Below are 23,447 nucleotides of genomic sequence, written 5' to 3' on the forward strand. Positions count from 1 at the left end.
TGGTTCGAAATAATTGACTAGATAGCGGGAAATGAAGGTGAACCAGGTGATTTCAAGTTTTTTCAACTGACAAATTAAAAAAAAGGGAAACACTTTCCACTTCCAAATTGCGCCAGAGACCAGAGGTACTACTTGGCCTCAATACAAAAGGCTAACGAGAAATATCTAAAGTAGTATCTTGTATAAACAACACGCTTAGATTACCTTGGACTAGAATGGTAACGGTATCAGACGGTACCAAGTAAAACTAGTCACTTAGTTTGACTATAAAAGCAGCGCAGTCTCCGTCAATAAATCACAGAAAGAAACAAACTTCAAAATGAACAAGGTAAGATTTATTAGCACATCCACCTGCTAATCAATTTCACATGTATAATCCTATTGAATTTAAATTTGTCTTACGTGTTTTTGTACCTTAGGTGTTGATCAGTTTAGCTCTTCTCTTCTCAGTGGCTGCGGCTGCACCACAATTCCTCGGCGGTGGATTCAATAACGGATTCAACGGAGGATTCGGACCCGGTGTCGTAGGATTGCGTCCCGTTGGCGGTTTCGGTGGTTTGGGAGGTTTCGGTGGTTTCGGTAAATACATAAATTACATTACAGTGTTTCTAACAAGAACAAAAATTTATGTGATATTTTTTTATTTAACAAACAAGGCGGTGGCGGAACTGGCGCCGGAGCTGGAACAGGATCTGCTAATCTTTTTGGAGCAAACGCAGCAGGCGTAAGTGATTACAGTTGTTTTAACATAATTGTTTATGCGTGTCTTTATGTGGTTACTCTTTAAGGTCGGAGTTTCTAGTGCCTTTAACGGTGGATTCGGCTCTGGAAGTGGAAGCGGTCTGGCTGGATCAAGCTTGTTCGGCGGAAATTTCGCATCTGGCACCGGCAACGGACAAAGTTTCGGCAAATAAGTTCATTTCAACCATTTTCATCGTGACTGAATATTTGTAAAGACTGTACGCATGTTGTACAAAATGTGGCACTTTAAAATAAATTAATCAAACTCATATTTAAGGTAATTCAATATTTTAATTTCCGACAATTATAACTTATAAGCTCCGGAGAGCTCATCTGTGGGTAATTAGGTATTTAACTAACAAAAATAGAATAAGATCAGAAATCAACATACAACAAACTCAATTACAACTAATATTTTGAAGTCTCAACGTAGTATGAAGGAGCAGAGGTGGTGTAGTATTTTGGGTCCTCTTTGTAGTAACCTGGAGCTGCATACGTTGTGGTGTAATATTCCGCAGCCCTGTTGGTGTAAGTTGGCTCAGCGTAATACATGGGTTCTGGAGTAGTGTAGTATTCAGCTTTCTTGGTGGTGTAGTAGGAGGCAGTTGTATAGTACTCAGCTGCTTTGGTGGTGTAGTACTTGGGGGCTTCAGTATAGTAGGTAGGGGATGCATAGGTCGTAGTGTAGTAAGGAGCTGGAGTTGTATAGTACTCGGGTGCCTTGGTGGTGTAGTAAGCAGCAGTGGTGTAGTATTCTGGAGCCTTAGTGGTATAATACTTGGGAGCCTCGGTGTAGTAGCTTGGAGCAGCGTAGTACTGGGGTGCTTCGGTGTAGTAAGTTGGCTCAACATAGTAAGATGGGGCAGCAGCGGTGTAGTAAGTTGGGGCTACGTAATACTTGGCAGCTTCAGTGGAGTAGTAAGAAACAGCTGTAGTGGTGTAGCTTGGAACTGAGTAATCCTTCGGGGCCTCGGTGTAGTATTCAGGTGCCTTGGTGCTGTAGTACTTGGGAGCTTCGTTGTAGTAGCTAGGGGCTGCGTAGGTCGTAGTGTAGTACTCTGGAGCCTTGGTGGTGTAGTAGGAGGCAGTGGTGTAGTACTCGGCGGCTTTTGTGGTGTAGTAGGAGGCAGTGGTGTAGTACTCGGGAGCTTTAGTATAATAAACGGGCGCTTCAGTCTGGTAATAGCTTGGGGCAGCATAATACTTAGGGGCTTCGGTGTAGTAGCTTGGGGCGGCAGTTGTGTAGTACTTTGGTGCCTCGGTTTCGTAGTAGCTAGGAGCTGAGTAATATTGCGGAACCTCGGTGTAGTAAGTTGGCTCAACATAGTAAGATGGGGTAGCAGCGGTGTAGTAAGTTGGGGCAACGTAATACTTTGCAGCTTCAGTGGTGTAGTAAGGAGCAGCCGGTGTGGTGTAGCTCGGAGCTGAATAATACTTCTGGGCCTCAGTGTAGTATTCAGGTGCCTTAGTGGTGTAGTACTTTGGGGCGGTGGTGTAGTAAGTTGGCTCTGCATAGTAAGACGGGGCAGCAGCAGTGGAGTAGTAACTGGAATCACCGTAAGATTTGGTGTAGGCAGCAGTTGTGGTGGTATAGTATTCAGGATCAGCCTTAGCGTAGTAAGTTGCAGTATAGCTTGGAGCGGAGTAGTAACTGGGGACAGCCGTGGTGAAGTAGAGTGGATCAGCGTAATACGAAGGAGCAGCAGTGGTGTAGTAAGTTGGTGCTGCGTAATTCTTTGGGGCTACCGTTGTGTAGCTTGGAGCTGGGTAATACTTCGGGTCCTCCTTGTAGTAACTTGGAGCTGCTGTAGTTGTGGTGTAGTATTTTGGCGGATCAGCAATGGTGTAGTATTTTAGTGGATCGGCGGTAGTGTAGTATTCTGGAGCCGTGGTGTAGTAACTGGGAGTCGCATACGCGGCGCTCGTGTAGTATGGCGCCGGTGTGGTGTAGTAAGATGAGCCCATTGGTTCACCCAAAGTCGACACAGCCATCAACAGCGCCACGGCTAGTGGCAGCATGACACGACACGCAACTGTTTGAACAAAACATTTCATATTATACTATGTTTGCAACAATTAATATCTTATTGCGAAGTCATGTTAGCGCTCACATTTAAAATTTATAAAAGAATTATCACACACAAACCGAAAATGTAAAACATGGAATGACACAAACAAGGTAATGACAATAAAACAAACGAGAATAAATGGCCACAACTTACTCATGATGATAGACACGTGGGTAGAATTGTTTAGATTCAGACGAATTCAGAACTGAAGTTGATCTGACGAAGGAACTGAATCGAATGATCAACTTGGTGCCAACCCTGAGCTTTTATAGGTCGGCTGCGAGTGTCATCCTGCGATCCCGCATGATGCAATCCACGCCCAGCGGCTGTCTCTGTGTCGGTTACGGTCAAGGTTACTTTTTCCTTACCCTACCTACTGACTTTTCTCAGACATTAGATTTCTCTGAAAAATAGGTTTTTGTATAAAATGTCACCACGTGTACCGGTAATTCATTTAATCCGCTTCGAAGAAATAACCTTGATTTAATTTTTTTTTCTCTTACCTAAAAATGAATTGGGAAGACTTTTAAGTTTTAACTTCCTTATTTGAATCAAAATTTTGTGAAATTTTGTTGATTGTGAATGACCTTGCATTTAGAATTACATTTTCTAGCGCTCTATTCAATATAGTCTAGTTTAAAGTGTATAACGTATAACGTTTAATGTGAAGCTAGATTAAGGTGTATTGCCTACGGAAACCAAAGCGGATTTTGCCATTGGCTTATTTAACTGGTTATATTTTTTCAAAGTGACCATTTTCCAATATTCCTGTTGTGTGTTACGTCGCGATGTAACAATTGTCATATAGAGAAATGTAGAGCATCAACATAACGAGGTCGAGAGAAAGATGGGCAAAGTCCTGTCTTGTTAGTACTGAAAAAGAGAAAAGAATGATCGAGTTCCTTATTTGTATATTGTCTTATTGGATTTTATAACGGTACTCGCGCACTGCTAGCCTGTATAAAAGTCTCTTCACAAGTGTATAAGAGTAGTGTTTTGGAACTAGCTGTGTCTCAGTTGCATTCTAGTTCGCAACAAAAATCCATCGTTAACTCAGTACATCAATTCAACATAATTTGAATTAATTGCAGGTAAGTCGTTACCAAGAAAGTTTATTTGGAAAATCAGAAGCATTAATACTGAGCCCTCAGTTAGGTACTATAGTTTCAAGCGCTAAAATAATTGACTATAAGCTCTACTGCAACCGTTTTAAATCGCCAATCAACTTAAATCGTCTTTAGCTTTTATCATATAATTATAATTTTAAAATTTTTCCAACAGAATGAAAACACTGAGCTTCGTATTGTTATTAGCAGTGCTAATATCGTTCTGTGATGCTGCCCAAAACGAGTTTGGTGATAAAAAGGAATTGCTGCGTTATCCGAGAAATGTAGAAGCTACCTGGAAAAAATTTATGGTAAGGAAAACTAATAATATCATGAATTTGTACACGACTTCATAAAATACTACGTTGGCATTCGCTGATGAAATAAATATAAAATTCCCCAATTTGAAATTTTTATTTGAAGGGTCGTCTCCTGAAAAACATTAGAACTACTCGTGAAGCTGAAAAGCGCGAGTTGAATTTATCCAAAGAACCTTCGGCTGCCATCGAGAAAAAGCAAGAAGAAGGCGTCGGTGTCGAAGACAAAATTAAAACCAACGATAGCAAAGTTAGCCTTTCCTGTGGTCCAGTTTGGGGGGGCTGTACGATCACGGCCACTGAGAGCAACACCGATCATGTCGGCAACAGCAGTAGCAGCGTGGACAGTAGCCATAACAGCAGCAACAGCAACAGCTCCAATGGTAGTACGAGTACCTCAGGTGGAGGCGGCACTGCTACCAGCAATAATAGCAGCAGCAGTAGCAGTAGCAGTGGCAAAAAAAAGTGAAATTATGTCGAGAAAGAGTAAAGGACATAATTTGCAATTTGTAACATAACCAATTTTTGTTAAACCTGAAAATGTTAAAGTTTGAATACAAGTTGTTGTAGAATAGGTCTGTCTGGTGCAGGCTATTCGACAATAGAATGGAACCAGAACAAAATATCAATTGGATTTACAATGATTATATTTTGGCAGGCAATCAGGTTCAACCAATAAATAATTAATATGAAAACAACAACGATCAATTAATATCTCCGAACTTCAGCGTATTGATTGGCTGTGGGGTAAGGCTTTGGGTCCTCTTTGTAATAGGCAGGAGTTGCGTAGGTTGTTGTGTAGTGCTCAGGAGCCTTGGTGTTGCTGTAATACTTTGGATTCTCGGTGTAGTAACTGGGAGCAGCATAGGTTGTGGTGTAGTACTCTTGCGCTTTGCTTGTGGTGTAATAGGAAGCCGCGGTGTAATACTCAGGTGCTTTCGTGGTGTAAATAGGATCAGCGTAGGAAGGTGCAGCAGTGGTGTAGTAATTTTGAACTGGGCTATACTTGGCAGCTTCAGTAATGTAGCTTGGAGCGGAGTAGTAGCTGGGGGCAGCATTGGTGTAGTAAATGGGATCAACATAATAAGGAGCAGCAGTCGTGTAGTACTCTGGGGCAGTCTTGCTGGTGTAGTAAGTTGGTGCTGAATAGCACTTGGAGTGGGGAGCAACTGTGGTGTAGTATTCAGGATCAGCCTTAGCGTAGTAAGTTGCAGTGTAGCTTGGAGCAGTGTAGCTTGGAGCAGTGTAGCTTGGAGCAGTGTAGCTTGGAGCAGTGTAGCTTGGAGCAGTGTAGCTTGGAGCAGTGTAGCTTGGAGCAGTGTAGCTTGGAGCAGTGTAGCTTGGAGCAGTGTAGCTTGGAGTAGAGTAGCTTGGAGCAGTGTAGCTTGGAGCAGTGTAGTAACTGAGGACAGCCGGGGTGTAGTAACTTGGATGGACGTCATACGAAGGAGCAGCAGTGGTGTAGTAAGTTGGTGCTACGTAATTCTTTGGTGTTTCAGTGGTGTAGCTTGGAGCAGAGTAGTACTTCGGGTCCTCCTTGAAGTAACTTGGGGCTGCAGTAGTTGTGGTGTAGTAATACTCGGGGGCCTTAGTGGTGTAGTACTTTGGCGGATCAGCGGTGGTGTAGTACTTTGGCGGATCAGCGGTGGTGTAGTAGGAAGAGCCGATTGGCCCACCCAAAGCCGATAAAGCCATCAACAACATCACGACTAATGACAACATGACACGATGCGCAACTGTTGGAAGGAAAAAGACGAAATTCATTAACATGCAGTACAATGCAATTAAAACATTAAAGAATATTCACAAGTAAATTAAAGCTGAAAAGCATGTTATGACATTGTAAGAAAACGTTAAAACGAATATACAGTAAATGGGAGAAAATCTTACTCATAGTGATAAAACCGTCGGGAGATTTTTAGATTCAGACGAATTCAGAACTGAAGTAGATCTGACGAAGGAACTGAATCGAATGATCAACTTTGGTGCCAACCCTGAGCTTTTATACTTGGCTGCGGCTGTCATCCTGCGATCCCGCTGAATGCAATCTACGCCCAGCGGCTCTTTTTGTGTGTCGGATACCGTCAAGGTTTCTTACCCCACCTATTGACTTTTCTTAGTTAATAGATTTCTAAGAAAAAGAGAATTTTTATCAAATGTCGCCCGTAGCATTAATATTACAGCATATCGACAAAATTTTTCGAATGGCCTGTTACATAAAGATAGCTTTCGAAGAATTTTATTTTTGTATTTTCTGTTTCTGTTTGAAGTTTTTTTTTTTTTTTTTTTTCTTTTTCTTCTTTAATTTGATCAGACGTTTTTTTACTTGAAGAAAAGGTTGCAGTGGTAATTTACACAATAAGACATCTATTGAAATGAGGTATTGAGACAGTTTTCTTAATCGATCATTTATTTATTTTTAATTGGATTTAATTTAATTTAAAATTTGTGTTCTAAAGGAGCGGCCAAAAGGAAGCATAATTGATGACGGTAAAACATTTTAGGAGACTTCAGTTTTAACAAGAACTTAATAATAAGCAGGAGCCATGTACGAAGGAGCTTTGTATGCTGGTGGAGAATATGCTGGTGGAGAATATGCAGGAGGAGTATAAGCCGGAGGAGTGTATGCAGGAGGAGTGTACGCTGGTGGTGTGTAAGCGGGAGGGGTGTAGGCCGGCGGTGTGTAAGCGGGAGGTGTGTACGCTGGTGGAGTGTACGCAGGAGGTGTGTATGCAGGAGGAGTGTACGCAGGAGGTGTGTAAGCAGGAGCCATTGGTTTGTATCCGTATCCTGGATTACCAGCCACCACCGCAACGGCAGCCAAGAAGCAAACGGCGAAATTGATCATCGACATCTACTCGGCAAAAAAATTGACGAAATTGATCAGTTAAAGATAAGCACAAAAATGTATTAAAGATTATGGTATAATACTATAATACAATTAATAATTACCTTTGACAGGAAAATTGACAAGAAACGAATTTGAAGAAGGAGAGGAGATGCTGGATAAGCAACAGGTTGAAGATATCGGAACTGACTGACAGCCAAAGTATTTATACTCTACCGTCTTGTATGCATGTTATTACTTTCATCTTTATGTGGCTAACAGAAGAAATCCAAGGTCGAACAGTGTGACAGTTAAGTGTTTTTTAGTATTGAGGCGAATCCCAAAGGTTTACCGAACGTATTCTATGCAGGATCTCTTGTCCGTAATCGATCGTATGAATCAAAAACAATTCTACTGAGAGCTACGGTATTTTGATGTTTGCTTGCCTTTCTAGTAAACTATTATCCGTTAATCTTTGCACAGTGGGCATACGACTAGTAATAATTAAGAATTTTTGAGAAGAAAACAAACAATGTTCATTAGTTTATCTTTAAAAATTTGAAATGAGTTATTAGACTGACTTCTGAGAAACAGTGAATGCATTTTCGATCGACTGGCATGTTAATTATTTTTTCCGTTAGGCTATCATCAGTCAATGGTTTACAAAGTAAATTTTAGTGAAATGTAACATCGAGCTAATCGTCATCTCTCTTCTCATTGGGACAATTGAATTGATTGTCTTTTATTTAAGGTGCATCGTCCCACGGTGATTCAAGCGCCTTTGATTCTCCGTTGCCAAACTGCTATTGAGTTCTTTGCATTGTAAAATAATATGTTTTTTTGTTATGTGGCATGTTTTGCTGATTTGATACCACCTTTCTTATTCCCAGAGGTCAACCAACTTCTTATATTATTTTATTGTAGGAAAACGAATAAATATTCATAGTAATAAGACATGTATTTGGGGCCAAACACGAAACATATAATAAATTAGTCATTAGATTACGATTTAGCAATTTCGCAGTTGTGAATCTAATAAGACATTTTTTTGTAATACGAAGGAGCTGGAGCCTTGTAAGCCGGAGGAGAGTAAGCAGGAGGTGAATATGCTGGAGCTCTGTATGCTGGAGGTGAATATGCTGGTGGTGAATAAGCTGGAGCCTTGTACGCCGGAGCCTTGTAGGCTGGTGCGGAATAAGACGGAGCCATGTACGCAGGAGCCATTGGTTTGTATCCGTATCCTGGATTACCAGAAACCAACGCAACGGCAGCCAAGAAGCAAACGGCGAAGTTCATCATGGACATCTGGTCGTCAAAATTTTAAAAGGTCAATAACAATTATACAACATCAATAACATAATTTCTTAGATGAAGGTTAGAACAGTGAAAGATCTTTTTACCTTGGCGGGACTTTTAAAACAAGATCCGAGATTGAAGGAAAGTGGAGTTGAGAAGCTAGAAGCTTGCTGATGTCGATGCTGAATCTTACTGGAGCCAAAAGTATTTATACTCTTCCCTTTGCATGTTCATTCAGACGTTTTGCGTGTTATTACCATCAACTCGCCATTTTACCGTTTCAAGATCAAGGTCTCAAGAAGCAATTGATATCCATTAAAGTGTGTGAGTGGGTATTTGGCTATGCGATTTTGACACATAGGTCAATGACACCATACTTACCAGGTACAACGACTTGATTTCCGACTTAACCAAAGGTCATAACTGCATTGCAAGTTGTTTTTCAGGTCTAAGTAAAACCACGTCTTTTTTCTTAATCTGGACAGATGTTAATCAGAGACCAAGCATCCTTTGCCAAGAATTGATCAACTGTATCAAATTTGACAGTTCAAAGTTGATGATTAAAGTTAGTTAAAAAACCTAATACAATTTTTTTTTCGTTTAGATTTAATTAACAATGATTGTATTTGGGCTAACAATGAAGTCTAACCAATAAATAGTTATTAAGAGAAGAACAACGATTAAATTAGACTCCGATTAATATTTACGAACTTAGCGGCTGCCTGTTGGATAAGGTGTGGTGTAGTATTTTGGGTCCTCCTTGTAATAGGCAGGATTTGCGTAGCTTGTTGTGTAGTACTCGGGAGCCTTGGTGGTGGTGTAGTACTTGGGAGCTTCGGTGTAGTAGCTGGGAGCAGCGTAGGTTGTCGTGTAGTAAGGTGCTGGAGTAGCGTAGTATTCATATTCATCTTTCTTGGTGGTGTAGTAGGAGGCAGTTGTATAGTACTCAGCTGCTGTGGTGGTGTAATACTTAGGGGCCTCGGTGTAGTAAGTAGGGGCTGCATAAGTCGTAGTGTAGTAAGGAGTGGTATAGTACTTGGGTGCCTTTGTAGTGTAGTATTCTGGAGCCTTGGTGGTATAATACTTGGGATCCTCGGGGTAGTAGCTCGGAGCTGCGTAGTATTTTGGGGCTTCCGTCTCGTAGCTAGGAGTAGCGTAGTATTGAGGTGCCTCGGTGTAGTAAGTTGGATCTGCATAGTAAGACGGGGCAGCAGCAGTGGGGTAGTAAGTTGGGGCTACGTAATACTTGGCAGCTTCAGTGGTGTAGTAAGGAGCAGCCGGTGTGGTGTAGCTCGGAGCTGAGTAATACTTCGGGGCCTCAGTGTAGTACTCTGCATCTTTGATGGTGTAGTGCTTTGGGCCGTCGGTGTAGTAAGTTGGCTCTACGTAGTAAGATGGGGTAGCAGTGGAGTAGTAACTAGGATAACCGTAAGATTTGGCGTAGGCAGCAGTAGTGGTGTAGTATTCGGGAGCAGCCTTAGCGTAGTAAGCTGCAGTATAACTGGGGGCGGAGTAGCTTGGAGCGGAGTAATAACTTGGTACAGCTGCGGTGTAGTAACTTGGATCAACGTAATAAGGAGCAGCAGTGGTGTAGTATTCTGGAGCTGGAACCTTCTTGGGATAAGATGGATCAGCATAATACTTAGCAGCTTCAGTTGTGTAATATGATGGTGTAGCGACGGTGTAGTAATTCGGATCCGAATAGTATTTGGGATCTTCGGTTTTGTAATTTTGAGCAGCGGCTGCGGTGTAGTATACGGGATCAGCGTAATACGAAGGGGCAGCGGTGGTGTAGTAAGTTGGTGCTGCGTTATACTTTGGGGCTACCGTGGTGTAGCTAGGAGTTGGGTAATACTTCGGGTCCTCTTTGTAGTAACTTGGAGCTGCAGTAGTTGTGGTGTAGTACTTAGGTGGATCAGCAGTGGTGTAGTATTTTGGCGAATCGGCGGTGGTGTAGTATTCTGGAGCCTTGGTGTAATAGCTGGGAGTTGTATACGTGGCTGTGGTGTAGTAATACTCTGGAGCCTTAGTGGTGTAGTACTCGGGATCGGCAGTGGTGTAGGATTCTGGAGCCTTGGTGTAGTAGCTTGGAGTCATATACGCGGTGGTGGTGTAGTATGGCGCCGGAGTGGTGTAGTAAGATGATTCCATGGGTCCACCCAAAGTCGACACAGCCATCAACAGCGCCACGGCAGCATCACACGACACGCAACTGTTTGAACAAAACATTTCATTGTTTTACTTTGTTTGCAAAAATTAACATTTTATTACGTAGTAGGCCTAATATTAGCGCTCACATTTAGAAATTATTAAAAGATTTTTCACAAATAAACTGAAAATGTAAAACATGGAATGGCATAAATAAGGCAATAAGACAAACGAGAAAAAATGAGAAAATCTTACTCATGATGATAGACACGTGGGAAGATTTTTCAAGATTCAGACGAATTCAGAACTGAAGTTGATTTGACGAAGGAACTGAATCGAATGATCAACTTGGTGCCAAGCCTGAGCTTTTATAGGTCGGCTGCGGTTGTCATCCTGCGATCCCGCAAGATGCAATCCACGCCCAACGGCTGTCTCTGTGTCGGTTACGATCAAGGTTATTTTTTCCTTACCCTACCTACTGACTTTTCTCAGACATAGTGTTTGCTTTTAGATTTCTTCTTTCGTCTTTATTTCCCAACCAAATGTAATAGATTTCCTTGGTTTAATTTTAACACATTTATTTTCCCACGAAAAGAAATAGAAGTAGAAGGATATTAATTAGTTAATGTAATTAAAATTAATATTAAAGCCTAGCGTTTAGTCTGTTTCTGATCTAGTAAGTATCTGACCACGTGCTTAATTATTTTATTTTCAAATCGATATTTCTTATTCATCTTTCATGACAAGTGTACTTTATCTTGAATGTTCTGTTTCATGGCATGCGTCAGACGCGAAAAACGATGCATGTACAAGTACATATATATTGCGTCGTACATTAATCAACAACTGGTCTATTACTTGCTTGCTGTCAGCATTTAATTGGAACAGATTATTCAGCCTAATTAATGCACCAATTGCCGCACTCAATATTGCTCACCATTGCACTTGTGTTTAACTTATAGCTCTGTGTCGACTGTGTGTGTTCAATAAATAGCAGACAGGTGCAACAGTTAACCCTGGACACTGGCCATGGTTCACTATACGTAGCAATTGCTTATACTAGTTTCTGCATGGAAACCAAATCACAGTCTAGCTTATTGTCATGCGCATTCTGATTACTCTACACTCTATATAAATCAATTGAGTTTAGCGTTATAGGCAATCAGTTTTCAACCACTCTTCAACCCATTTGGATCTTCAACGTTCGGAACGCACTATTTTTCTGAGGTATGTAATAGTTATGTCTTATTGCTTCATTACTGTTGTGTGCGTGTGCCGCAAATTAAATATTTTATGATCTTGTTATTATTAGAATGGCGAAATTGAGCTTCGTCGTGTTACTAGCTGCACTGGTATCTTTCTGTGCTGCCCAAAACAACGAGATTGGTAATAATAAGGAATTGCTTGGTCATCCTAAAAACGTAGCAGTTAACTGGGACAAGTTTATGGTAAGAGAAACGTACAATATTTTTTAAATCTTTTTCAATTAATATTCATATGTGTTGCAAATGCTATCAATGGCAAAAAATATCAAATATGAAGGTTCGCTTGTTGCGCGAATTGAATTTACCCCAAAAACCTTCACCTTCTATCGACGAAAAGCAAGACCAAGGCGCTGGTATAGAAGATGTCGTTAAAGCTAACGGTAATAAGGCTAGCCAAAGCTGCAGTTCCACCACGGGCTGTACCGCCACCGCAAGTGAAACCAACACCAGTAGCAGTGGCAGCAGCACTGGCACCAGCAGTACCAGTACTGGAACAAGCAGCAGTAGCAGTAGTGGATCAAGTAGCAGTACCAGCACTGGAACTGGCAGCAGTTCAAGCAGCAGCAGCAGCGGTAGCAGCAGTAGTGGCAGTAGCAGCAGCAGTAGTAGCAGCAGTGGCTAAATGTGAATGAGCAAAACCCTACATATAGGAATGGTCGTCACTTACCAAAATAATTTGATAATTTGATTTACAACATTTTTAAATGATTTTATTCAGTTTGAAATTGTGAAAATTGAAATTGAATTATGGGAGTACACTGCACAAGAATAATTTTGCTGAATGACACTTAAACAAAATAGTATAAATAGTTACGTGATTTTAATAAGATGATTTCTGAAATTAGTTTCTTATATGTAAATTCTTACGGTCTTCAGTTTTTTCAACAGAAGCTCTCGTATGGTCGACCGAAAAAGAAATTCAAATTCACAAGCAATAAATTTAGTAACCATTGATATATTGATATGAGAAACGATTTGCGGATAAATACTAACGATGAGATAACACCGTCGGCTATTTCGAAAATAAGATATTTTAAAAAGGAACAGTTGTTGAGAAGTAGAGAGGAATCTCGCCGTCGGGAAAACCGGGACTATTGGCATCGTATTTCTTCGTTTCGGTGTAGTAAGTCGGTGCGGAGTAAGTAGAAGAAAGAGGCGCCTCATTTTCGTAATAATTCGGCGCCAGAAAGTCCTTGGGAGCCTCGGCGAAGTAACTGGGAGTATTAGCGTCGTCATCAGCTGTTGTGTCGATGGACACATCTCGGCTGTGTCGGTGGCGCAACAAACGATGAACCGGTTCCCAATCCTCTTTCGACGAGCGCGATATGGAGCTGGCGTGAACGCGTGGGTAGGTGTACTCGTACGTAGTCACCTCATAATGAGCAGCGTACATCTTGTAGTACATTGACGGCTCGTATGCATCTGAATCTTCCATTGTACCAACGTACATCGCTCCGGTGGAAGCAACGAAAACCGCAAATGCACAAATCACCCACATAACGAACGAATCTATCAAGGAATGAATTACAATTAAACTAAGAATATATTACATAACATAAATGAATTCCAACGAATAAACAAATTGAGACAATAGTAGCTCGCTTACTTTTTAATGGATAACGAAACAAAGTTTAGGATCAGCAACGATGACAGGCTTTTTCGTGTACAACTTGCCAAAAAGCCAGATCAACGTCAACTGATGCAAGAAAGCTTTTCTCGCCGAGCTTTTATAGGCCGTGACCACGTGATCTATAACCTTTACCGAGCCAGACAAAATGGTCTGACAAGGTCAACCCGATTGAGACAGATTTCCAAATGCTTTTTAGCTGTCATAACTTTTAAAAAATCAAACAACAAATCACTGCCGAAAACAGCATTTTTTATTGGCTATCGACTGATGCCAAAATTTACCTGAAAATCAATACGTATTGTTTCTGGCGTTAAAATTTTAATGATATCAGGTGTGTGATTTGATTGAATTTCGCGTCGAACGAGTATACCCATCCCCGTTACGTCATCGCCTACAGGCCAATATCATTAGTTCTCGGAATGACAGGTCGAAACGTGGCCTTGAAAAACCGTCGGTTATAAAAGGTCGCTTGATCAGTTCATATCTGGTCTCCACACGCACCGCACTTCTAGTCCAGCCTTTCCTTCCAAATGTGTAAGTTTTTATTTAATTACTTTAAATCGGAATTTTTTTAATTTTTTTTATTTATGAATTGTTGTAAAAATTAGGTAACGCTATTTTGTACGCGTTGTTGGCTGGCGTTTGTTTTTCGGCTAATTTACTGCGGGGCGTTGGGTCGTTGCCAGTACCGACGACGACGACGACCAGCACGGAAAGTCCGCCGATTTCGCCCGCAGTTTCTTCAGATGCAGACACTGACGAATCGACAGCGGAGGCGTCACGTGAAGTTGCTTATTACACCGCTGTGGCTTCAACGTCCCGTCAGGAGTCGGGAGAAGGCAGCCGGACGTACACGGTAACGGCCATCTTCAAAAAGCCGGCGCCTTCGCCGGAATCCGACGATTCGACCGACGAACAACCCACCGACCCCAATTTGCCTCTTTCATCTGCTGTGGTCTCTTCGTCGACGGTCGAGGAGAGCTGCTCGTCGGGAGTTGTCCAACGGGGCCCGTGCCGCAAGAGGTCCGTTTCCACCGAAAGAATCTCCAAAGAGGTCCTGGATTTTTACACGCCTGGCACTAAAAGGAGTTTGAGGGAAGCGAATCCTTCGTCCCAGACTTGGGCTGTTCCGAATATCGAAAAACCGCCCGGCAACAATGAAACCTCGTCCGATTCCGCAGCCAACAGCCAGTCACGTCAGACACGCCAGTCACGCCAGTCCAGTCATTCACGTGATTCAGACAGTCCTTCGCCGGAGCGTTCGAATAAAGAAGATTCCTCCGCTTCCAAATCGTCCAGTGATTCATCATCCACCGATAAAAGCCAACCGGGAACGCCCATGTGATCTAATCAAGATGGAAGACTGTTCCTACAAGTATAGCATCTCTTCTTCTTCATAAAAAAATTGCCTACCTGTTTTGGATTGTTGATGTATTTTTGCACTCATGTGTGGATCGTCGAAAGTTATTGATTTATTTGTGGAGCCTGCGATGATACCTGTAACGAATGAATTCTTATTTTCTAGCTTACAATTTTTAATAGTAATACATCTATTTTCTCAAACTAAACTATGGTGTTGATCTAAATTTTTTAGTTGGCAGTGATTGTAATAATGCATTTTTAAAATTATGCGCGAATGACGCAATCTTGGGTGCTAAGGTAAGGCTGTCGAAATCAAAGTTTTCTTTTGTTGACGGGAATAAGTTTATTTTTTTTATCTTCCACGTTTGAATTGATTTAACTCTGCCAGATGAATTTTAAAGCAATTATTCAATTTTTCGGAAGAAAATAATAAAGGGTACTTACATCGTAGGCACAAGCAGAAGCAGAGCATAGCTGCTTATAATTCCAGATACTTTACACCTTAAACACCATTCCAGCAAATAAACTTGATTGATTTTGATAAACCTCTACGCGCTATCAAATGCTAAAAAAGGGTATGACCTCAAAAAAAAAGAACAAGATGTTTCGTTGTTTAACCAAGGCAATAAATAATGTATTCAACATCTGATTAAGAAAATATTTCCATGCCAAATGACTAGTAAACAAGTAAATGTGGCAGAATATATAAGGCATCACATCAGAGGAACACCATTTCACAAATAAACAAGACTTTCTATAATAACATCTATTAAAATAAAAATATTTAATCAACATACTCATCAATAACGAGGTTGCGAATAATATTTTGAAGATTCACCGTAGTACTCGGGTGCCTTAGTGGTGTACTTCGGAGCCTCGGTGTAATATTCTACCTTTTTCGTCGTGTAATATTCGGCCGCCTTGGTGGTGTAGTACTCTGGTGCCTTGGTGGTGTAGTACTCTGGTGCCTTGGTGGTGTAGTACTCTGGTGCCTTGGTGGTGTAGTACTCTGGTGCCTTGGTGGTGTAGTACTCTGGTGCCTTGGTGGTGTAGTACTCTGGTGCCTTGGTGGTGTAGTACTCTGGTGCCTTGGTGGTGTAGTATTCAACGGCCTTAGTAGTGTAGTATTCAGCTGCTTTCGTGGTGTAGTACTCGGGAGCTTTGGTGGTGTAGTATTCAACGGCCTTAGTAGTGTAATACTCAGCTGCTTTCGTGGTGTAGTACTCGGGAGCTTTGGTTGCGTAGTATTCAGCTGCCTTGGTGGTATAGTACTCGGGAGACTTGGTGGTATAGTAATCGACGGCCCTAGGAATGTGGAACTCAGGAGCCATGGGAGCAGAGTAGTATTTGTGAGGCCTGGCGTGCATAAACCTGTTGGCCCGATCTTGATGTCCAAAAGCTGTGGAGTAGTAGGCAGGAGTTTCGGCATCGTAATAGCTGGAAGGCGAGTAATAAGCGGGAGCTTGGGCGTAGTAATTGGGCTGGGCATACGAAGAGTAGTAACGGGAATCAAAATAGTAAGACGGGGCAACTGTGGTGTAATAATTCTGAGCAGAATATTTCGGCGCCTCGGTGTAGTAAGTCGGCTCAGAGTACGGAGGGTAGTATGCTGGTGCTGCAGTTTCATGGTGGCTTACGGCTGAGTAATGATTCGGAGCTTCAGTGTAGTAGGTCGGATCGACATAATAAGACGGAGCAGCGGTGGTGTAGTAAGTTGGGGCTACGTAATACTTAGGCTCTTCAGTGGTGTAATAAGGAGTCGCTGTGGTGGTGTAGCTCGGGGCGGAGTAGTACTTGGGGGCCTCAGTGTAGTAGCTAAGAGCGGCGTATGTCGTGGTGTAGTACTCTGGCGCTTCAGTGTAGTAAATTGCCTCTGAATAGGTGTAGTGATCCGGAACGGCGGTCTCGTAGTGGCTCAAGGCTGAATAGTATTGAGGTGCCTCGGTGTAGTAAGTCGGCTCTGCGTAGTAAGTTGGGGCAGCTGTGGTGTAGTAAGTTGGGGCAACGTGATACTTAACAGCTTCAGTGGTGTAGCTTGGAGTCGAGTAGTACTTCGGAGCCTCAGTGTAATACTCTGCAGCCTTGGTGGTGTAGTAAGCAGCAGTGGTGTAGTATTCAGGAGCCTTGGTGGTGTAGTATTCAGGAGCCTTGGTGGTGTAGTATTCAGGAGCCTTGGTGGTGTAGTATTCAGGAGCCTTGGTGGTGTAGTATTCAGGAGCCTTGGTGGTGTAGTAGGAAGCCGATGTGTAGTACTCAGGAGCCTTAGTGGTGTAGTAGGAGGCAGCTGTGTAGTACTCGGGAGCCTTAGTGGTGTAGTAGGAGGCAGCTGTGTAGTACTCGGGAGCCTTGGTGGTGTAGTACTCGGGAGCCTTGGTGGTGTAGTACTCGGGAGCCTTGGTGGTGTAGTACTCGGGAGCCTTGGTGGTGTAGTACTCGGGAGCCTTGGTGGTGTAGTAGGATGCAGCAGTGGTGTAGTACTCGGGAGCCTTGGTGGTGTAGTAGGATGCAGCAGTGGTGTAGTACTCGGGAGCCTTGGTGGTGTAGTAGGATGCAGCAGTGGTGTAGTAGGATGCAGCAGTGGTGTAGTACTCGGGAGCCTTGGTGGTGTAATACTTTGGAGGCTCGGTGTAGTACTCGGGGGCCTTTGTCGTGTAGTAGGATGCCGTTGCATAATATTCCGGAGCTTTTGTGGTGTAGTACTTTGGTGCCTCGGTGGTGTAGTATTTGGGAGCCTCGGTGGCGTACTCTGCCTTCTTGGGGACGTAAACAGGAGACGGGCCGACAGGTCCTCCCTTGGTCGATCCAGCCATCATCGATGCAACCGCCAACAGCAGCATGATGCCGTAGTTAGCTAATGAACGCATTAAAAAACCGTATTAACACTTATCTTTCAAACAAATTAGCGAGTAAAACTTTTTCTTAAACATAACTTTTTAAAAACAAGTGAGACTTGCAAACAAGAAATTAAGTCAAAGACTGAACTACAATTAGAGTTAAATGATTACCCATAGTATCAAGCTGAAAGTACTCTGATCTAGATGATACAGCGGATGACAAACTGAAGTACTGCTGCTGATGTCGTGTGGAGGAGACACACTCGACTGATTCTGATACTCTTTCTCTCCCTTTTTATATGTCTCCAATAAAGCACAGTATCCGTCTGAAGCGGGAAAAAACGGCCTTGGGCATGCTTTAGGCTATTCACGTGCGATGCATGACATAAGAGTCTAGATTTTCTAACCCTACCTCTAGGGCGTGACGTAATTGGCTGTGGGCGTCACCGTTGGTTCGTTCTCATTGGCCTTTTGATGTATTGGAAATTTACATCTGGCATTGTGGCTTGCGGTGGAGAACTTTATGAAATTAAATCTAATGACATAATAACTGGCCCTTTTCGCTTGTCGAATCATCTGGTCAAGTGGTCAAATTGTTTTATTGTATATGCGATAAGATTTTGTAAGATGGCAACAGGCTTTTTTTCGATCAGTGTTATTTTTAACTAGATTGGATTATACAAAAAGCGAAAAGATGTGTATGCTTGTTAGATTGATGTATTTGTTTGATAAGCAAGAAAAATCTAATGATTAAAGACATATTATTGGGCGGAGATTGACAGATCAATTACCGCTGAAATATGGAATAGACTTCTAGATTCTATTTCTATCTAAATGTTTTCAAGTCATTAAAAAACAAAGTTCAGCTTGACACTAACTCAGACTAGACTATTTGAATCTTTTGTTTAATAGGGTGTGTCCTTGCGACAGTTTGAATTGGATTGGTTTGGGAAATCGCACGTTGGATAGAAATAGCTGTCAGTGCCGACAGTCCAGTACAATCCGGTCAGGACATTTCATACGAATCGGAACACCATCGGAGCATTGATGATAATATCTAAGATTTAAAAAAATTCACTTGTTATGTTGAGTATGAAGAAAAATAATTGTTATAAAGTTTATTTTCTCTATACATACCCACAGTAATATGCGTCAGACAGGAAAACTGTATTGTAAGTTGTAACTATATTCTGGACATGTTCCGACGGGAGTTGGCAATGGCGCCTCCGCTGGATGTCCCATATTTTTGTCAAGTTGCGGAAGAGCGGAACAGCTGACAATAAATGCAACCAAGAGGTAACCCCAAGCTTAATCAATTCTCATTTCCAAAATTGGTTTTATTATACTGTTCAAGTGTCTATTTCAAATTTAAAAAAGAAGGTTTACATGTATTGAGATTGAAATTTGAATAATAAAAGAAAACAAAACTTACCTTTTTCAACAATCGACGAGAAAGTAACTGCTGGAATACTGTCTTCATGCTAATGTTTTATATAAAAAAAATCTTATCAATTAAATTTGTTGCAATGCTTCGTTTAATAGCTGGCATTGCTAAGCCAAAGCAAGTCTTATGTTGAATTGAGAAAAATTACGTCACAAAAGCAGTAAATTTCTTTCTTAAAACGACTACAGCACAAAAGCAGGGCGCACAAATAAAGAATTGGACTGCATCTTCTTCTTATTGCACCAGTTTGATCGGTCGTATCATATCAATATCTTACTTACGCCTGCCACTTCTAACCCCATCTTTCTGGCGCTATATTACGTTACTCCTGTAGATAAAAATACATAACAAGTTTACAACCAATAGGCTGTTCCGCGAGTCGCAACATCTAAACTTTTCAGTCTTAACTTGATCTAACAAAATTGTTCTGGACACTTTATAGGAAAGAATGGAGGATATAATCTTGAGTAGAAAATTCTATAATAATTGAGATTCCAACACAGTATTAGAGAACATAATTTTTTATTTCTTTATATTGTGCTTTTAAACTATTCCAATTATTTCTCAAGATGCCGTAAACATTAAACACCAATAAAAACTAATGCAACACATGACATTTGAGTGAACAATGCAATGAGCTGAATCATTTAAATACGCTGATTTTTAGAGCGAAATGAATAATAAATAAATAGATTCTCTTTACATGAAACATTAACAACATCTAATACGCTGGGGCAGAATAATATTTGGGAGCCTCAGTGTAGTACTCGGTTTTCTTGGTTGTGTAGTACTCAGGAGCCTTTGTGGTGTAGTAGGAAGCCGTTGTGTAGTATTCGGGAGCCTTGGTGGTGTAGTAAGCAGCAGTGGTGTAGTATTCTGGAGCCTTGGTGGTGTAGTACTTGGGAGCCTCGGTGGTGTAGCTGGGAGCAGCGTAGGTCGTAGTGCTGTAGTAAGGTGCTGGAGTAGTGTAGTATTCAGCTTTCTTGGTGGTGTAGTATTCTGGCGCCTTAGTGGTGTAGTAGGAGGCAGTTGTATAGTACTCAGCTGCTTTGGTGGTGTAGTACTTTGGGGCCTCAGTGTAGTAGGCAGGAGCTGCATAAGTCGTAGTGTAGTAAGGTGCCTGGGTTGTGTAGTACTCGGGTGCCTTGGTGGTGTAGTAAGCAGCAGTAGTGTAGTATTCTGGAGCCTTTGTGGTGTAGTACTTAGGAGCCTCGGTGTAGTAGCTGGGAGCAACGTAGTACTGAGGTGCTTCGGTGTAGTAAGTTGGCTCAACATAGTAGGATGGGGCAGCAGCGGTGTAGTAAGTTGGAGCTACGTAATACTTGGCAGCTTCAGTGGTGTAGTAAGGAGCAGCTGTAGTGGTGTAGGTTGGAGCCGAATAATACTTCTGGGCCTCTACGTAGTATTCGGGTGCCTTGGTGGTGTAGTACTCTGGGGCCTCTGTGTAGTAGCTAGGGTCTGCGTAGGTCGTAGTATAGTACTCTGGGGCCTTGGTGGTGTAGTAGGGGGCAGTTGTGTAGTACTCGGCGGCTTTTGTGGTGTAGTAGGAGGTAGTGGTGTAGTACTCGGGAGCTTTAGTATAATAAACGGGCGCTTCAGTCTGGTAATAGCTCGGGGCAGCATAATACTTAGAGGCTTCGGTGTAGTAGCTTGGGGCAGCAGTTGTGTAGTACTTTGGTGCTTCGGTCTCGTAGTAGCTAGGAGCTGAGTAATATTGCGGAGCATCGGTGTAGTAAGTTGGCTCAACATAGTAAGACGGAGCAGCAGTGGGGTAGTAAGTTGGGGCTACGTAATACTTGGCAGCTTCAGTGGTGTAGTAAGGAGCCGCTGTGGTGGTGTAACTTGGAGCCGAGTAGTACTTTGGAGCCTCAGTGTAGTATTCAGGTGCCTTGGTGGTGTAGTACTTGGGAGCTTCGGTGTAGTAGCTAGGAGCTGCGTAGGTCGTGGTGTAGTACGTCTCCGGTGTTGTGTAGTACTCAGCTTTCTTGGTAGTGTAGTACTTTGGGGCTTCGGTGTAATAACTAGGAGCCGCATACGTCGTGGTGTAGTACTTTGGAGCCTCAGTGGTGTAATACTTCGGAGAATCGGTGTAGTAGCTAGGGGCAGCGTAGGTTGTTGTGTAGTACTCGATCTTCTTTGTGGTGTAATACTCCGGAGCCTTTGTAGTATAGTACTCGGGCGCCTTTGTAGTGTAGTAAGAAGCCGTGGTGTAGTACTCGGGAGCCTTGGTGGTGTAGTACTCGGGAGCCTTGGTGGTGTAGTACTCGGGAGCCTTGGTGGTGTAGTACTCGGGAGCCTTGGTGGTGTAGTACTTCGGGGCCTCGGTGTAATAGGTAGGAGCTGCATACGTCGTGGTGTAGTACTCCGGCGCTTTAGTGGTGTAGTACTTCGGGGCCTCAGTGTAGTAGCTGGGAGCAGCGTAAGTCGTCGTGTAGTATTCAGCTTTCTTGGTGGTGTAGTACTCTTTCGTTGTTGTGGTCTGGTAATAGCTACTTGATGCAGAAGATGAGCCCATCGGTCCACCCGTAGTAGATCCAGCCAGCATCGAGACAACAGCTAGCAGCAACGTGATGGCAAAGTTAGCTAATGATAAAAATTATAAAGTTAATCAAAGTGTCAAAAGAATTATTTCAAAGTGATCACTTCAATCATTTTAGTACATCAAAAACTATACTATGTTTAAAAGAGTTTAAAAAAAATTGCTGAAAGTTAAGAAAAAAATACATTTCAAATTAAGTAACAAGTTGTAAAACAAAATAAATGAAGAATTCATACCCATGGCAACAGGATGAAATTTGATGGCACAGTAAATGGCAGATGGTCTGAGTGCTCCTGTTGACGTGTCGAAAAGGCGAACTCGACTGATTTCAGTAGCCTCTACTCCCGTCTTTTATATCCCACTATTACCCCAAAATTCGCGCCGCTGGCGTGATTTGCTTTGTAATGATGAAAGAATCAAGATTCTAACTCCTCCCCTTTTTCATGCCACACAATTAATAAAGTTGATTATTTTTAATTTTAAGAATCCTGTTATAGATAAGAATTAAATATTTCCGCAATTAAAATTTACAAAATAAATATAAATTCTTAAGGAAGAATAAGACACCGATATGTAAATTTTTGAAATTTAATTATGATTCGTAAAAATATTAAAAACAAAAAATCGATTCCCTTGTTATTTATCAAAGTTTTCATGACACGGCTAATTTTAAAACGTTTTTATTGATCCCTGTTAATTCAGAACTAAACAAGATTATCATCGCCATGTTATTTCTCTTGATCACACGAATCATGAATGTATTAACGTAAGGGGAAATTCGGCTAATAAGAACAGCCAAGAGCAAAATGGGTAAATCGACTAAACCTAGGTACTTGGTATCCATATTTCCACACAGAACTGTAAAACATATGACTGGCTTAACATAAGGTTAGTAAGCAAATAATTCGGTGGCAAATTACTGGAACAAACAATTAGATTATGAGGGATAAACACTGGACCAAATGAACTTAAAACTTATCCGAAGGGCTTTAAAAGAAGTGGTCACATGTTTGCTGTGCAAAATTTTCGTACTGACGATTGTGGTAAATCTGAAGGGATATTATTATTTTTCCTTGTCACCAAACACAAAGGCTCCGTCTGCTCAGGTTCTGACCAATAAACCGACTCTTCACACGATAAGCTCAAAGATTCTGGATGCGGAGAGTCAAGACTAGTAGATAATTCTTCCACTGAAACTAAATGATTTTCTTCTAAAATGGAAAAACAGATCGAGTCAAACAAAGTCTCAACAGCAATACTAAAAATAATTCAAAATGGGGTACCTCTATTTTCTTTGTTGGAATCCAAATTTATTGATGTCTCAAGTAGTTTACGTTTTTGACGGTAACGATAAATTGTATTGCGGACACACCTGAACGAAGGAATCAGCGATTCAGGGACACCACCTTTGATAACCTGCCGACGGAGTTCTTCATAGACGGAAGCAGAAGTGGCCGGTTGAATTTCTTCCGAATCGGCTACAACATTGTCCAATTGAACAAGTAGCTGGCGACGAAATTCTTTGCCGATCAAATTTGGTCCGTTTGGCAGATGTTGGTGTTGAAAATTTGTACTGCGACGAGAAAACTTCATCTCTCCCGTTTCGTGATTGACACAGACGCTGATCAAACGAACGTTACATCCACGTCGAGAACAACACCAATAGTCGACATTCTAATAGGACAACAATTTAAAACCCAATAAAACCAGACTACTTTTATAGACATATAGTGGAAAACTTTACCTTGTATTTGCGATTATGGTGAAAATAATAATCCTGGTAGATGACGGCGATTTTATCGAATCTGGTGCGGCAGAGAATGACGTCGACGACGACATCAAACAGGGACAATTGCATTGGCATCTTGG

The 23,447-nt window shown here is 41.9% G+C and overlaps 7 protein-coding genes and 3 long non-coding RNA genes across 12 annotated transcripts in view; 5 read left to right on the forward strand and 5 right to left on the reverse strand.

Moving 5' to 3' along the window:
- LOC124348513 (extensin-2-like) overlaps nt 1-23,447 on the reverse strand; it is a 38,180-nt gene that overhangs the window by 8,240 nt on the left and 6,493 nt on the right. The window contains exons 3-6 of the mRNA XM_046798740.1: nt 20,472-21,263; nt 20,184-20,426; nt 1,807-2,205; nt 1,454-1,503 (exon numbers count right to left, since the gene is read on the reverse strand). Of these exons, the coding sequence (XP_046654696.1) occupies nt 1,454-1,503; nt 1,807-2,205; nt 20,184-20,426; nt 20,472-21,263 (1,484 nt within the window). The remainder of the gene's footprint in view (nt 1-1,453; nt 1,504-1,806; nt 2,206-20,183; nt 20,427-20,471; nt 21,264-23,447) is intronic.
- Nucleotides 224-1,010, forward strand: LOC124350164 (glycine-rich protein 5-like). Of its 3 annotated transcripts, none has more exons than XM_046801204.1 (4): nt 224-328; nt 420-587; nt 656-724; nt 789-1,010. In XM_046801204.1, the coding sequence occupies exons 1-4, from the start codon at nt 320-322 to the stop codon at nt 912-914; spliced, it is 372 nt and encodes a 123-aa protein (XP_046657160.1). In that variant the 5' UTR covers nt 224-319; the 3' UTR covers nt 915-1,010. The 3 variants fall into 3 exon arrangements, with proteins under 3 accessions (XP_046657160.1, XP_046657161.1, XP_046657162.1); XM_046801205.1 differs by having other exon boundaries at nt 420-579; nt 657-724; XM_046801206.1 differs by having other exon boundaries at nt 420-570; nt 657-724.
- Nucleotides 2,513-10,293, forward strand: LOC124350361. Its single transcript, XR_006920835.1, has 4 exons — nt 2,513-2,562; nt 3,902-3,905; nt 9,153-9,173; nt 10,260-10,293. It is a non-coding gene; the product is annotated as an uncharacterized LOC124350361 (long non-coding RNA).
- LOC124350088 (bromodomain-containing protein DDB_G0270170-like) lies at nt 3,786-4,851 on the forward strand. Its single transcript, XM_046801101.1, has 3 exons — nt 3,786-3,901; nt 4,092-4,227; nt 4,340-4,851. The coding sequence occupies exons 2-3, from the start codon at nt 4,093-4,095 to the stop codon at nt 4,700-4,702; spliced, it is 498 nt and encodes a 165-aa protein (XP_046657057.1). The 5' UTR covers nt 3,786-3,901; nt 4,092; the 3' UTR covers nt 4,703-4,851.
- Nucleotides 4,865-10,869, reverse strand: LOC124349855 (DNA-directed RNA polymerase II subunit RPB1-like). Its single transcript, XM_046800768.1, has 2 exons — nt 10,760-10,869; nt 4,865-5,969 (listed from the first exon to the last, which is right to left on the reverse strand). The coding sequence occupies exons 1-2, from the start codon at nt 10,761-10,763 to the stop codon at nt 4,942-4,944; spliced, it is 1,032 nt and encodes a 343-aa protein (XP_046656724.1). The 5' UTR covers nt 10,764-10,869; the 3' UTR covers nt 4,865-4,941.
- LOC124350098 (uncharacterized protein DDB_G0271670-like) lies at nt 11,577-12,541 on the forward strand. The gene is made up of 3 exons (XM_046801111.1): nt 11,577-11,731; nt 11,817-11,952; nt 12,047-12,541. Exons 2-3 carry the CDS (start codon nt 11,818-11,820, stop codon nt 12,389-12,391), a joined length of 480 nt encoding a protein of 159 aa, XP_046657067.1. The 5' UTR covers nt 11,577-11,731; nt 11,817; the 3' UTR covers nt 12,392-12,541.
- LOC124350285 lies at nt 12,705-13,467 on the reverse strand. The gene is made up of 2 exons (XR_006920659.1): nt 13,376-13,467; nt 12,705-13,278 (listed from the first exon to the last, which is right to left on the reverse strand). It is a non-coding gene; the product is annotated as an uncharacterized LOC124350285 (long non-coding RNA).
- Nucleotides 13,840-14,967, forward strand: LOC124349956 (flocculation protein FLO11-like). The gene is made up of 2 exons (XM_046800915.1): nt 13,840-13,933; nt 14,008-14,967. The coding sequence occupies exons 1-2, from the start codon at nt 13,930-13,932 to the stop codon at nt 14,742-14,744; spliced, it is 741 nt and encodes a 246-aa protein (XP_046656871.1). The 5' UTR covers nt 13,840-13,929; the 3' UTR covers nt 14,745-14,967.
- Nucleotides 18,318-19,211, reverse strand: LOC124350443. Its single transcript, XR_006920965.1, has 3 exons — nt 19,028-19,211; nt 18,733-18,952; nt 18,318-18,652 (listed from the first exon to the last, which is right to left on the reverse strand). It is a non-coding gene; the product is annotated as an uncharacterized LOC124350443 (long non-coding RNA).
- On the reverse strand, nt 22,243-23,441 carry LOC124349967. The gene is made up of 3 exons (XM_046800930.1): nt 23,323-23,441; nt 22,862-23,252; nt 22,243-22,789 (listed from the first exon to the last, which is right to left on the reverse strand). Exons 1-3 carry the CDS (start codon nt 23,434-23,436, stop codon nt 22,581-22,583), a joined length of 714 nt encoding a protein of 237 aa, XP_046656886.1. The 5' UTR covers nt 23,437-23,441; the 3' UTR covers nt 22,243-22,580.

Source organism: Daphnia pulicaria, chromosome 7 (genome assembly GCF_021234035.1).
Source record: "Daphnia pulicaria isolate SC F1-1A chromosome 7, SC_F0-13Bv2, whole genome shotgun sequence".
NCBI classification, from domain to species: Eukaryota; Metazoa; Arthropoda; class Branchiopoda; order Diplostraca; family Daphniidae; genus Daphnia; species Daphnia pulicaria.

Coding starts and splice junctions, on each gene's coding strand:
- LOC124350098 (XM_046801111.1), top strand. CDS start 11,818: ATGGCGAAATTGAGCTTCGTCGTGTTACTAGCTGCACTGGTATCTTTC. Junction 11,953..12,046: donor TTAACTGGGACAAGTTTATG/GTAAGAGAAACG, acceptor TCAAATATGAAG/GTTCGCTTGTTGCGCGAATT.
- LOC124350164 (XM_046801204.1), top strand. Junction 588..655: donor TCGGTGGTTTCGGTAAATAC/ATAAATTACATT, acceptor TTTAACAAACAA/GGCGGTGGCGGAACTGGCGC. Junction 725..788: donor TTGGAGCAAACGCAGCAGGC/GTAAGTGATTAC, acceptor TTACTCTTTAAG/GTCGGAGTTTCTAGTGCCTT.
- LOC124349967 (XM_046800930.1), bottom strand. CDS start 23,436: ATGCAATTGTCCCTGTTTGATGTCGTCGTCGACGTCATTCTCTGCCGC. Junction 23,253..23,322: donor ACCATAATCGCAAATACAAG/GTAAAGTTTTCC, acceptor TTGTCCTATTAG/AATGTCGACTATTGGTGTTG. Junction 22,790..22,861: donor TTCCAACAAAGAAAATAGAG/GTACCCCATTTT, acceptor TTTCCATTTTAG/AAGAAAATCATTTAGTTTCA.
- LOC124350088 (XM_046801101.1), top strand. CDS start 4,093: ATGAAAACACTGAGCTTCGTATTGTTATTAGCAGTGCTAATATCGTTC. Junction 4,228..4,339: donor CTACCTGGAAAAAATTTATG/GTAAGGAAAACT, acceptor TTTTATTTGAAG/GGTCGTCTCCTGAAAAACAT.